A 14,535-nucleotide genomic window follows, 5' to 3' on the forward strand; every position below is an offset into this window, starting at 1 on the left:
TAATTCCGAGAGTCAGAAATGGTAGAAAAGGAGGCACAGAAAAATCTTTGGGGAAAATATAAAGGATGCAAGAATTCTCACTTATTGGAAAGAAAAATGATCAGGCTAAATGGGAAATGATTTTGGCCAAAAGAAATGACATGGCTTCCAATGTCTAGAAATAAGGACCCCAAGTTATTATTTTTCCTGTTATTTTTAGTTATGTAATAATTATATATAGTTATGGGATACAGAGATATTTTTTGATACATGTATAAAATGTGTAGTGATCAAATCAGGGTAATTAGACTACCCATCATCTCAAACATGCATCATTTCTTTGTGCTGGGAGCATTCAAAATCCTCTCTCCTAGCTTTTTGAATGTATACAATAAGTTATTCTTAACTATTTTCACTCTACAGTGCTATAGAACACTAGAACTCATTCCTCCCATCTAGCTATAATTTTGCATCCATTACCCAACCTCTTTCTATCCTCCTCTCCCCACTACCCTTCTCAGCCTCTAATAGCCACAATTCCACTCTCTACTTCTATGAGCTCTTTTCAGGCTGGAGTACAGTGGTGTGATCTCAGCCCACTGCAACCTCTGCCTCAGGGATTCAAGTGATTCTCGTGCCTCAGCCTTCTGAGTAGCTGGGACTACAGGCACCTGCCACCATGCCGGCTAATTTTTGTATTTTTATTAGAGACAGGGCTTTGCCGTGTTAGCCAGGCTGACCTTGAACTCCTGGTCTCAAGTGATCTGCCCACCTTGGCCTCCCAAAGCGCTGGGATTACAGGTGTGAGCCACCCATCGCACTGGGCCGAGCTCCTTTTTTTTTTAAATTTTTTAATTGTTTATTTTTTTAAGAGACAGTGTCTTACTCTGTTGCCCAGGCTGAAGTTCAGTGAAGCTCATTTTTTTAAGCACCCACATATGAGTAAGAACATGTGGCATTTATCTTTCCGTGTCTGACTTATTTCACTTAACATAATGTCCTCCAAGTTCATACACGTTGCCACAAATAACCGAATTTCATTCTTTTTTATGGCTGAATAGTATTGCACTGTGTATATATACCACATTTTCTTTATCCATTCATCTGTTGATGGACACTTAAGTTGATTCCATATCTTGGCTATTATGTACAGTGCTACAATAAACATGGTAGTGCAGATATCTCTTCGATAGACTGATTTCCTTTCCTTTGAAAAAATACCCAGTGGTGAGATTGCTAAATCATATGGTAGTTCTATTTTTAGGCTTTTTAGAAGTCTTTGTATTGTTTTCTGCAATGGCGTACTAATTAATATTCTCACCAATAGTGTTTAAGAGTTCCCTTTTCTCCACATCCTCTCAAGCATTTGTTATCTTTTGTCTTTTTGATAATAGCCATTCTAACTGGGTTAAGATCATATCTCGTTGTGGTTTTGATTTGAACTACCTTGATGATTAATGATGTTGAGCATTTTTGCATATATTTGCTGCCAATTAGTATGTCTTTTGAGAAATGTCTATTCAGATTCTATATCAATTTTTTAATTGAATTATTTGTTTGGTTTTTTTGTTTCGTTGGACGTGGTTGTTGTTTTTGCTGTTGGTTTATTTACATTCCCTGTATATTCTGAATATTAATTCCTTGTCAGATGAATAGTTCACAAATATTTTATCCCATTCTACATCCTGTCTCTTCTCTCTGTTGATTGCTTCCTTTACTGTTCAGAAGCTTTTTACCTCTGTATAGTCCCATTTGTCTGTTTTTGTTTTTGTTGCCTGTGTTTTCATATCCTTATCCCTAAAATATTTGCTTAGAGTCTCAGAGCCTACTCTGGCTCAGGAATTTAATAAACTCACTGAGTTTATTAAATGTATTATAAAATTTGTAAAAATTAAAAAATTAAAATTAAAATTCAAAATAAAACATTTGCCTAGATCAATGACATGAAGCATTTGCACTGGTTTCTTCAGTTGTTTTATAGTTTTGAGTCTTACATTTAAGTCTATAATCCAGTTTGAGTTGATTTTTGTATATGGTGAGAGATAGGGCTCTAGTCTTAGTCTACTGCATATGGATACCACTTTTCCTCGGACCATGTACTGAAGAAGATATCCTTTCCTCAGTGTATGTTCTTGACACCTTTGTTGAAAATCTGTTCAATGTAAATGCGTGGGTTTATTTCTGGGTTCTCTATTCTGTTTCATTGGTCTCTGCATCTGTTTTTATGCCAGTACCATGCTGTTTTGGTTACTATAGCTCTGTAGCGTGATTTGAAGTTAGGAAATGTGGTGTCTTTGTCTAGTTTTGGTATCAGGGTAACGCTGACTGATAGAATGCACTAGGAAGAATTCCTTCTTCTTCAATTTTTAAAAAGATTTTCAGAAAAATTAATGTTAGGACTGGGAGTGGTGGCTCACGCCTGTAATCCCAGCACTTTAGGAGGCCGAGGCAGGCAGATCACCTGAGGTCAGGAGTTCGAGACCAGCCTGGCCAACATGGTTAAACCGTGTCTCTACTAAAATACAAAATTAGCCGGGCATGGTGGTGCATGCCTGTAATCCCAGCTACTAGGGAGGCTGAGGCAGGAGAATCGCTTTAACCTGGGAGGCAGACGTTGCAGTGAACCGAGAGCACACCATTGCACTCCAGCCTAGGCGACAACAATGAGACTCCATCTTGGCCTGAACCCGGGAGGCGGAGCTTGCAGTGAGCCGAGATCGCACCACTGCCCTCTAGCCTGGACGACAGAGCGAGACTCCGTCTCAAAAAAAAAAAAAAAAAAGATTTAGTGTTAGTTCATTTTGAAAAGTTTGGTAGAATTCAGCAGTAAAGCCATCCAATTCTGGGCTTTTTATTACTGGTTCAATCTCATTAGACATTATTGGTCTGTTCAGGTTTTCTATCCTGGTAGGTTATGTGTGTCCAGGAATTTATCCATTTCCTCTACGTTTTCCAATTTGTTGGCATATAGTTGTTTATAACAGTCTTTAATGATCCTTTGTATTTCTGTGGTACAGTTGTAATGTCTCCTTTTTCATTTCTGATTTTATTTATTTGGGTCTTCTCTCTTTTTTTTTTTTTTTTTTTTTTTGAGACGGAGTCTTGCTCTGTCGCCCAGGCTGGAGTGCAGTGGCCGGATCTCAGCTCACTGCAAGCTCCGCCTCCCGGGTTTACGCCATTCTCCTGCCTCAGCCTCCCGAGTAGATGGGACTACAGGCGCCCGCCACCTCGCCCGGCTAGTTTTTTGTATTTTTTAGTAGAGACGGGGTTTCACCATGTTAGCCAGGATGGTCTTGATCTCCTGACCTCGTGATCCACCCGTCTCGGCCTCCCAAAGTGCTGGGATTACAGGCTTGAGCCACCGCGCCCGGCCCTCTCTTTTTTTCTTAATCTAACTAAAGATTTGTCTATTTTGTTTTTCTTCAAAAAAAATTTGTTTTGTTGATCCTTTGTAATTTTTGCTTCAATTTCATTTATTTCTGCTCTGATCTTTATTATTTCTTTCTTTCTACTAATTTTGGGTTTAGTTTGTTGTTACTTTTCTTGTTCCTTGACGTGCGTTCTTAGATTGTTTATTTGAAATCTTTTTGCTTTTTTGATATAGGTGTTTATGGCTATAAACTTCCCTCTTAACACTGTGTTTGCTTTATCTCATTGATTTTGATATGTTTCCATTTTCATTATTTTCAAGAAATTTTTTGCTTTCCTTCTTAATTTCGTCATTGACTCACTGGTCATTCAGGAGCATGTTGTTTAATTTCCATATATGCGTACATTTTCCAAAGTTCCTGGTTACTGATATCTAGTTTTATTCCATTGTGGTCTAAGAACATACTTGGTATGATATCAATTTTTAAAAATTTGTTGAAATTTGTTTTGTGCCCTAACATATGGTCTGTTCTGGAGAATATGCCATGTGCTGATGAGAAGAAGAATGTGTATTCTGTAGCTGTTGGATAAAATGTTGTGTAAATATCTGTTAGGTCCATTTGGTCCAAAGTGCAGTATAAAACCAATGTTTCTTTGTTAATTTTCTCTCTAGATGATCCGTCTAATGCTGAGGGTGGAGTGTTAAAGTCCCAAACATTGTTGTATTGGAGTCTATCTGTTTACATCTAATGATATTTGCTTTACATATCTGGGTGCACTGATGTTGGGTGCATATATATTTACAATTGTTATATCCTCTGGCTGAATTGATCTATTTATCATTATATAATGACCTTCTTTGCCTCTTTTTATGTTTACTGACTTAAAGTCTTATTTCATGTGATATAAGCATAGCTATTCCTGCACATTTTTGGTTTCTATTTGTTTGAAATACTATTTTCCATCTCTTCATTTTCTACGTATATCTTCTTTTTTTTTTTTTTTTTTTGACAGAGTCTCACTCTGTCGCCAGGCTGGAGTGCAGTGGCGTGATCTCAGCTCACTGCAACCTCCGCCTCCCGGATTCAAGTGATTCTACTGCCTCACCCTCCCAAGTAGCTGGGATTACAGGTGCATGCCATCATGCCCAGCTAATTTTTGTATTTTTAGTAGAGATAGGTTTCACCATGTTGGCCAGGATAGTCTCGATCTCTTGACTTCCTGTTCCCCCCTCTTTGGCCTCCCAAAGTGCTGGGATTACAGGCATGAGCCACCACGCCTGGTCTTATCTATGTGTATCCTTACAGGTGAAGTGAGTTTCTTGTAGGCAGCCTATAGTTGGGTCTTGTTTTTTATCCATTCAGTCAGTCCATACAGTCCATATCTTTTAACTGGGAAATTTAAACTGTTTACATTCAAGATTGTTATTGATAGGTGTTATTTTGTTCATCATGAGGGTGCTAGCAGTGGCTCCAGTGGGTCCCAGGCAGGCTGATTCTCAGGCTCCCAGGTGGTGTGCATGGGCACTGGCAGTAGTGGTGGTAAGCCTCAAGTGAGTCAGACCTCAGGTCCTTTGGCAGTGCACATGGATACTTGTAGTAGTGGCGGCCTGAATGGGCCAGTCCTTGGGTCCCCAGATGGCAATGCAGGCACAAAGCAGCTCTGCCACGAGATGGGGCAAGATCATGTTCATGGCAGCAGGCTCAGAAAGGTAGCTCTCAGGCTCTGGGGAGGTGCTTTAGTGCCTTATGTCCTGGGGCAGCCTCCCTGATGTGCTGGACTGCCTGTTCCCTGGGGTGTAGAGTGCTGTGTGTAGGCTCGGGTGCCAGTGGCCTGGCTATATCACTGGATCCACCTGGTGTTGGAATGCTGCAGCCCTCTAGGGGAATGTGTGGGGATGTCAGCAAGGCCCCAGGGATGTGGAGATGCAGGGGCTATTGGCCCCAGAGCAAGATGTAGTATGGTGGTAGCTCTGTTCCTAAAATGATGCCATGCTGTAGCAGCTCGGATCCTGGGGTTTCTTGAAGGGGGACCTTGTATGAACTTCCTCTCTGGAACAATGTTATACTATACTAGTATACTATACTCTACAGCGTTTACTAGGCTCAGGGCCTGTGAGGGCTGAGGGGCTCTCCTGTAGGTGGGATTTCAGGCATCTGTGATGGGAATGTGGACTGCTGAGGATCTTCCACTTACATTTTCCCCAAAACAGGGAGTCCCTCTGGGCTCTGTGCTGATCCTGGCCAGCTGCTGTTCTTCCCTCTCTATACTTCCATCTCTAGTTTTCAGGTCTCAGAGAGTTTTGTCACTTCCTTGCTAAATTCCAGTGTTATCCTTTGACATTCTATTTGTCATGTGGTTATCTGCTCACTGTCTTGGTCCTTCTGGTAAGAGGTTAGTACTGGCCATCTCTAGTCATCCATCTGGATGGTGTCTCCCCCAGAGTTATTTCCAAATACTCCATCCATATTCTAACTAATGACTTGTGAATTTTCTTCAGCTAATCTATTCCACTGAGTCAGTTGGCCCAGAATTTAGCTGTATAACAACCTTTAAATCCGTGACTGGTTTGTCTTTCCTCAGGCTGGAAAGAAACCTTCAAATCCAGCCTTCTGGTGGATCAATGGAAAAGGAGAAGAGGTGCGATGGAGTTTTGAGGAACTGGGATCTCTGTCCAGAAAATTTGCCAATATACTTTCAGAAGCCTGTTCCCTACAAAGAGGAGATCGGGTAATTCTGATTCTGCCCAGGGTCCCAGAGTGGTGGCTTGCAAATGTGGCCTGTCTGCGAACAGGTTAGTAATGTTTGCTTTCTGATCATATTTAATACTAAGCTGGATGGGAGATTTTCCAGAACACCTAAGTAATCATGATACATTTATTCTGGTGTGGGCTTATTGTCACAGAGTACCTTTAAATTATATGAAAGTGTTAGGCCATAGTAGGCTAATTCCTTATCCCTAGATGGAACATCTTTAAAAGATAACCTTAGAATTACAGCCTCACAAAAATTGTTGTGTTACCCTGATTAGAAAAAAAAAGATATTCTAAAGAACCTGTTTTCTGGTCCTGGTTGCCGGTTTCTTGAAGAACCCTGCTGGAGAGGCCTGGTCCTTCCCAAAGTGAAATGATGAGCCAGTGTCAAGAGTCCAGGAATGGCAGACATGTGTTCCCCAATCTTCTTGCCTCCTGTGTCACCTGGGAAGAGCAAAACCTATTGTGAAGACTTTAAGGGTCTGGGACTTAAGGGTGGTGGGGCCCAGGAGGAAGATATATATATTTTGGAGAGTCCATTTATCCTTTGAGAAAATAATACCCAAAGCTTACTGAGCACTGTTCTAAGTTCTTTACATGTTTTAACTCATTTAATCCCCTAATTATCCTGTAAGATAAGTACGATTATTATAATATCGTTTTACAGATGCAGAACCTGAAGCTCACAGAGGTGAAGTGGCTTGTCCCAAGTCCCAGCTATAAGAGTGTCTGGTTCTAGGACATTCTTAATCCTTATACTTCATCTTACAGTATAATATACAACCAGCAGGAATAGAACCACAGAAAAGATGAATGCCTCCACCTGTCCTTTTGGAAAGACATCATAAAGCAATCATATACATTTTAAGAGGCACTAAGCTGAAGTGGTGAAGTGTACAGTTCTGGAGTCAGGCTACAGGGTTCAGTCACTGCACTGTCACTTACTACTTAGGTGATATCTTGGGCAAGTTATTCATAGCTTTTATGTTTGGGGGTTTTTAATGGTGGGGACTGAATGAGTTAAAACATATAATCAAATACTCAATAAATATTGATTAATACTACTTTTCAATCAAGACCTTCTTCAAGCTCAATGTTATGGATGGTCTTCAAATAAAGAATAATTATCCAGTATTTAACATGCTTTCATGTTAGGCCAAAAGGGTCATAGACTCTGAAATCTCTTGAAAGGCAAAAGCAGATAAGTGGAAGTAAGATAAATAGATACCTTCCTGGTAAACTGACTAACTCATTCTGAGAAATACAGAATGTATAGATGGTATCTACACTACTCTAACTAACATAATGAAGCCTTTCTTCTAAACACTGTTTCTTTTCTGCCCCTTTAGGGACAGTTTTAATTCCAGGAACCACTCAGCTGACCCAGAAAGACATTCTCTACAGACTACAATCTTCAAAAGCAAACTGCATCATCACCAATGATGTTTTAGCCCCAGCAGTAGATGCTATTGCACCCAAATGTGAAAATCTGCACTCCAAGCTGATTGTATCAGAGAACTCCAGAGAGGGGTGGGGGAACCTTAAGGAGATGATGAAGTGAGTAGCCATGCTTATTGTAGAACAGCTTCCCAAAAGGAAAGGCAACAATGAAAAGATATTAAACCCAGTAGTGATTAGAAAAATGCAAATTAAAACAACAGGCAAAGAGAACAGTTGGTAGTTGTTGCTGCACTAATAGTACTAAACTCTGAAGTAGGAAGGAGCTTGGAGTGCTTTTTGTAGGTTGGGATCCCCTGAGATGGAGATGGGTGTATAGGATGTTTATTAAGGAGTTCTTTTGGGATTAACACCTGTGAAGGATGAGTAAGAATGTAGGATTGGGCAAAGAAAGAAATTTATTTGCGATGTATTCCCTGCAAAGCCTTCAGTCAACCCTCTGGGACCTCTGAAGGTTGAACAGCTCCTCAAAGCTGTTCCCAGCTAAAGCAAGAGGTCCTGGCCTTTATACACCCACATTGATCAGTAATTGGATGTAGGTTGTCCCTAGGAGTCAAGACCTTTAACAAAGCAGCTCTCTTCAGTCAAGGCGATCTCTAAAGAGAGCTCCCAGCACCTGTGGGGATTAAGACCTTCATTCCTGCAGAGGGCTCTTGGAAGTGCAACACAGCCTCAATCACAGAGCTGTTATGATCTCCCAGAGAAATTGATCACAGTTAGTCCTTCAGTGTTGGCTATCCCATTCCCTTGCTGACAGCAACACTGGTATCAGGTTAAAATAAGAAAAATGCTTAATGTTAATGGATGCAATTATAAAACAGAATTTCACTGATGCTGAAGCCTAGCATGGAGTGCTTCCATGGGTTACTTGGAACTCTTGCCAGGTACTGGTTAATTCTTAGAATTGGACTGGCAGCAAAGTCCTTCTCTAGAATGAGCTTCCTACCTTTACTTAAGGATTTGGGAGCATGCCTGCAACTATGGACTTTTTCCTACCACATTTAAAATTGCTAATACCGAGTTCTTGCCAAAGGCCAAATACTGTTCTAATAAAAATAATGTTATAATTGCAATCATAGCTTATATTGATATGGTTATGTGCCAGAAACTATATTCTAAGGACTTCAGATATATTACCTCATGTAAACCTCACAGCAACCTAGGTACTACAATTATATGCTGAATAAAGTCAAATGCTCGTACGTGGCAGAGCTAACTTTCAAACCCAGGCAGTATGGATGCTGAGCCTACACTCCTCACTTCCGTATGTACTGCCTCTAGTAAGAGATCAGTACGATAACCCTGCCTCAGGTTTTGAGGGCAACAGTATCGGTAATGGAAGTGATAGGAACACAGCTATAGATACTATTTTTTTTTTTAGACGGAGTCTCGCTCTGTTGCCCAGGCTGGAGTGCAGTGGTGCAATCTTGTCTTACTGCAACCTCCGCCTCCCGAGTTCAAGCAATTCTTCTGCCTCAGCCTTCCAAGTAGCTGGGATTACAGGCATGTCCCACTATGCCCTGCTAATCTTTTGTATTTTTAGTAGAGACAGGGTTTCACCGTGTTAGCCGGGATGGTCTCAATCTCCTGACCTCATGATCCGCCTGCCTCGGCCTTCCAAAGTGCTGGGATTACAGGTGTGAGCCACTTCGCCTGGCCTATAGACACTATTTTTAATTAACTAAGATAATTATGAAATCATAGACTGAACACTTGGTGTAGCTTTGTCAGGTTTTGAAAACAGCTTTTCAGCCAGGGGCGGTGGCTGATGCTCATAAATCATCACTTTAGGAGGCTGAGGTGGGATGATGGTTTGAGTCCAGGAGTTCAAGACTAGCTTGGGAAACATAGTGAAACCTCTTCTCTACATAAATAAAAATAATTAGCCAGGCGTGATGATGCACGTCTGTAGTCCCAGCCTACTTGGGAGGCTGAGGTAGGAAGATTGCTTGAACCCAGGAGGTCAAGGCTGCAATGAGCCGTGATTGAGCCACGGTACTCCAGCCTGGGTGAGAGAGAGAGAGACCCCGTCTAAAAAAAAAAAAGGAAGGAAGGAAGAAAAGAAAAGAAAAGAAAATAGCTTTTCTATATTTCTCATGAATGACCTGGAATGGCCTTGTTGTTTCTACTCACTCTCATCCCCACATGCCTGGATAAATCTGTGTGCATTTTAGACACTTGATATGTATGCGTGCAGCTGCCCTAATGTGTGACTTGTGTAGAAGTCTGATTATCCTTTGGAACTAAAAGGTTTTCTTTCTCTTTAACTGGAATTCTTTCTTCCCTGGATGGATGGTTAGATCCTGTTCAATGTTATTGTCTACTATATCCAGAGTGTCTATATATGTAGACTCCCTTGTGGGAAACAGAAAAGCCATCCTTTCATAGTTAGCAAACTTTTTTTTTTTTTTTTTTGAGCCAGAGTCTTGCTCTGTCACCCAGGCTGGAGTACAGTGGCTCGATCTTGGCTCACTGCAACCTCCACCTCCCAGGTTCAAGCAATTCTCAGCCTCCTGAGTAGCTGGGATTACAGGTACGTGTCACTGTTCCTGGCTAATTTTTGTATTTTCAGCAGAGACAGGGTTTCGCCATTTTGGCCAGACTGGTTTCGAACTCCTGACCTCAGGTGATTCACCCGCCTCAGCCTCCCAAAGTGGTGGGATTACAGGCATGAGCCACCATGCCCACGCTCAGCAAACATATTCTGTAAAAGTGACAGAGAATAAATACTTAAGGCCTTGCAGGCCATATAGTCAGTCTCATCACAACTACTCGACTCTGCCATTGCAGTGTGAAAGCAACCACAGATAATACATCAATGAATAGGCAATAACATTTTACTTACAGAAACAAGAGGCAGGTCAGATTTTGCCAGTAGGCTATAGTTCATTGGCCCATCAGTACCCATGACTTTTACTAACATGTATTGTATTAACATACTCATTTTTAAAAATCACATTTTAAAGCATCCATAGGGGAGGGAAGGGGAAAATTCTTCCTTATCCATGATTGCAAGATCACAGACTCCTTACTCTGCTGGAGGTATGATAAAATCTCAAGTTTTAAAATGCTTCAATCCTTCTTGATCGTGGAGTAAAAAGCTAGGAAAGCAGCTATTACAAATGGGCTTTTGATGACAAAGTTGAGTTTTGATTCTAGAAAGCCCCAAAAGGACAGAGAAAGTGATGGCTTTTACCCTGTAATTCAGGCTATCCCACTGGCACCTGATTCACGACATGAAGAGGTTCAAGTGGATAGCTTCTCAAAATTGTTCAGTGGTAACAGTCTATGATGCTGTGTTTAACATGCAGTCACTGTAGTTTTTCCTTTGCAGAGGTGCCAGTGACAGCCACACCTGTGTGAAGACAAAACACAATGAGATCATGGCCATGTTCTTTACCAGTGGAACAAGTGGATATCCGAAAATGACTGCACACACCCACAGCAGTTGTGGCTTAGGATTATCTGTAAATGGAAGGTATACTTCCACAGAAGTGCAGCTTGAAGTGTCAAAACTGCAAAGATGATGACTTATGTACTGGTCTTTTATATTTACTTTCCTATGTACATCAGGGCTACTCTTTGTTTTCTCAGGTTCTGGCTAGATTTAACACCCTCAGATGTGATGTGGAATACCTCAGATACAGGCTGGGCAAAGTCTGCATGGAGTAGTGTTTTTTCTCCATGGATCCAGGGAGCCTGTGTATTCGCACACCATTTACCCCGTTTTGAGCCAACTTCTGTCTTGCAAGTAAGCCAAAGCACAGGGAGGTCAATATTTAGAAATGCATTAAGCAGTATGGCTGGCAGAACTGGTGAATAAAGCAACTTGCAGAGATCAGAGTAGACAATATGATTTAAGATATGTCACATCCAGAAAGTCAATAAGCCTGAAAAGATACAGTCGGCCCCCTCTGTATCTATAGGTTCTGCAGCCTCTGATTCTGCCAGCCACATATTGAAAATATTTGGGGAGAAAACCAAAAAAAACAAAATACAACAATTAAAAAAATGTAAATAAAAAATACCATGTAACAAATATATACATAGCATTTACATTGTTTTAGGCAGTATAAATAATCTAGAAATTTAAAGTTTACGGGAGGATATGCATAGGTTATATGCAAATACCACACAATTTTATATAAGGAACTTAAGCATTCCTGGGACCAATCCTGCAGACACTGAGGGATGATTCTACAAGAAAAGGTAAGAATGCATTTACATTAACATAAACAATGTTTAAATTGTGCTGCACCAACCAAAGACATTTAAGCACTTATTAAAGTTGTGGTAAGACCAAGAGTTTACTTTTTCTAAATTGCAGACACTCTCCAAGTACCCCATTACAGTCTTCTGTTCAGCAGCAACTGTATACCGAATGCTTGTACAGAATGATATGGCCAGGTAAGAAATGTTAGTAAATAGGCATTTAGTGGGGGGAGGAGAGAAGAGGAAGCTATAAAATAAAAGATCTTTCTGCCTGAAACATAGCTCCAAGCCAGCAGACACAGGATTTAGCAATCTCTCCTCTTCCTCTTTCTCCTTCTTGCCTGCATTCTGTAAATGATAATTACTGTGTCCAGGGCAGGCTCCCCAAAACAAGAAGAAAGTGAGGGTTCAGCTATATCTATAGCTCTAAGCCCAGTGGTTATGGGTAAGAAGATGGTAAATCTTTTGGATGATGGCTCTCTTTGGGCTGAGAAAATAGAGAACTTGCTTCTATTTGGAACCTTATCCCAGCAGATAGAAAAGATGATTCAAATGCTGATTCCATTTGAAACGGTGCATTGGTAATCCGAAAAGAAAAACAACCCCTGTTTCTCTTTGTTTTGTTTATGTGTTTGTTTTTTGTTTTGTTTTATTTCAATAGGGTTTTGGGGAACAGGTAGTGTTTGGTTACATGAATAAGTTCTTTAGTGGTGATTTCTGAGATTTTGGTGTACCCATCATGCAAGCAGTATACACTGTACCCAATGTGTAGTCTTTTATCCCTCACCCACCTCCCACCCTTTTCCCAGAGTCCCCACAGTCCATTATATCATTCTTATGCTTTTGCATCCTCATAACTCAGCTCCCAGCAACCACTATTTTGCTATATTCACAACACTCAATACTCCTGGTCTCCAGATGTAAGGGATCTTTTCCCACACATTGACCAATTCTCCAACATCAATATGACATTATCTCCCTGTAGGCAGCATCATATCCCACAGGTTAATGACTCGGTCCCACAAGACTGTTTCCCATTTCAAATGGTAATCATAAGTCCAGGCTGTCAGCTGTGCATATGACCAAATGGCTATAAATGAGAGGTTCCCATGACCCTTCCTTGGGTTTAGTAATTTGTCATGATGGCTCACAGAATGCAGGAACACACTTACTTACATTTCCCGGCTTATTATTAAAGTTATGATAAAAGTTACAGATGAATAGCTAGCCAGATGAAGAGGTACATAGGGTGAGGTTTACAAGGTCCCAAGTGCAGCAGCTTCTATCCCTGTAGAGAGGGAGTGCACTACCTTTCCGGCACGTGGTGCTCTCCAAACCTCCTATTTCCGGGATTTTTTTTGGAGGCTCCATTATGTAGGCATGATTGATTATTAAGTCAATCTCCAGCTCCTCTCCTTTCCCTGAAGAATGGGGGTGAGGCTGAAAGTGCCAAGCTTCTATTCCTGGCTTGGCCTTCCTGGTGACCAACCCCTATATGGGAGCCCCATTGAGAGTCACCTCATGAGAACAAAAGACAATTCTATCACCCAGGAAATTCCATGGAATTTAGAAGCTCTGTGTTAGGAACTACAGTCAAAGGCAAAATATTAGGACAGAAGATACTCCTAGCACACCCATCACTTGGGAAATTACAAAGGTTTTAGACGCTCTGGGCCAGGAACCCAGGATGAAGACCCAGTACAGGTTGAGTATCCCTTATCCAAAATGCTTGAGACCAGAAGTCTTTTGGGTTTCAGATTGTTTTGGATTTTGGAATATTTGCATTACACTGGTTGGGCTGCCCTAATCCAAAAACATGAAACGAAACCTGAAATCCTCCAATGAGTATTTCCTTTGGGCATCATGTTGGTGCTAAAAAAGTTTCAGATGTTGGAGCACTTTGGATTTAGAATTTTCAGATTAAAGATACTCAACATCTGTGTATTTCTTGTTATAGCACATATCACGGGTAAATATATTTTAATTGATGTTATTTAATTATCGAATAGGAAATAATTCACTTGCCTTAAAAGTAAAAAGGTATAAAAAAATACACAGTGAAAGGGCTTCCTTCAAACCTTGTCCCCAGTGACCCAGTCCTCTTCCATGGAGGCAAACTGAGTTTCCAGTTTCTTGTCTATTCTCCCTGAAAATACAAAAACTAATACATATGTGTTCTCCCCTTCTCTATTTTTTTTTTTTTTTTTTTTGAGACGGAGTCTCGCTCTGTTGCCCAGGCTGGAGTGCAGTGGCACAATCTCAGCTCACTGCAACCTCTGCCTCCTGTTCAAGCAATTCTCCTGCCTCAGCCTCCTGAGCATCTAGGATTACAGGTGTGCACAACCATGCTTGGCTACTTTTTGTATTTTTGGTGGAGATGGGGTTCTGCTATGTTGGCCAGGCAGGTCTCGAACTCCTGACATCAGGTGATCCGCCCACCTCTGCCTCCCAAAGTGCTGGGATTACAGGTGTGAGCCACCACATCTGGCCTCCCCTTCTCTATTATAATCATAAATGGAGTCACAAGATTCACACAGTTCTGCACCTTGCTTTTTTCCCCTAACAATACATTCTGGCACTGTGTTGTGCAATATGGTAGCCACTAACCTCAGATAGTTATTTCAATATAAATATTAATTACATAAAATTAAAAATTCAATTCCTCAGTTATACTAGTCCTGTTTCAAGTGTTCAGTATTCATATAGGGCTAGCATATACTGTAGTGGGTACAGTAGATTACAGAGTACTTCCATCATGACAGAA

General features: G+C 41.0%; 1 protein-coding gene across 5 annotated transcripts in view; it reads left to right on the forward strand.

Moving 5' to 3' along the window:
* Positions 1 to 14,535, forward strand: part of ACSM3 (acyl-CoA synthetase medium chain family member 3) — a 59,142-nt gene that overhangs the window by 31,471 nt on the left and 13,136 nt on the right. For 4 of the 5 annotated variants that reach the window (XR_001881080.1, XR_001881083.1, XM_017850038.1 and 1 more), the window contains exons 5-9: positions 5,932 to 6,142; positions 7,451 to 7,658; positions 10,894 to 11,037; positions 11,154 to 11,310; positions 11,887 to 11,966. Coding sequence is in view for 3 of the 5 variants with exons in the window: in XM_017850038.1 (XP_017705527.1) it covers positions 5,932 to 6,142; positions 7,451 to 7,658; positions 10,894 to 11,037; positions 11,154 to 11,310; positions 11,887 to 11,966 (800 nt within the window). In the remaining 2 variants the exon portion in view is untranslated. The remainder of the gene's footprint in view (positions 1 to 5,931; positions 6,143 to 7,450; positions 7,659 to 10,893; positions 11,038 to 11,153; positions 11,311 to 11,886; positions 11,967 to 14,535) is intronic. The other variant, XM_017850052.1, reaches the window with a different exon arrangement.

The sequence above is a fragment of the Rhinopithecus bieti genome, unplaced genomic scaffold (genome assembly GCF_001698545.2).
Source record: "Rhinopithecus bieti isolate Rb0 unplaced genomic scaffold, ASM169854v2 scaffold_1918, whole genome shotgun sequence".
Classification (NCBI taxonomy): domain Eukaryota; kingdom Metazoa; phylum Chordata; class Mammalia; order Primates; family Cercopithecidae; genus Rhinopithecus; species Rhinopithecus bieti.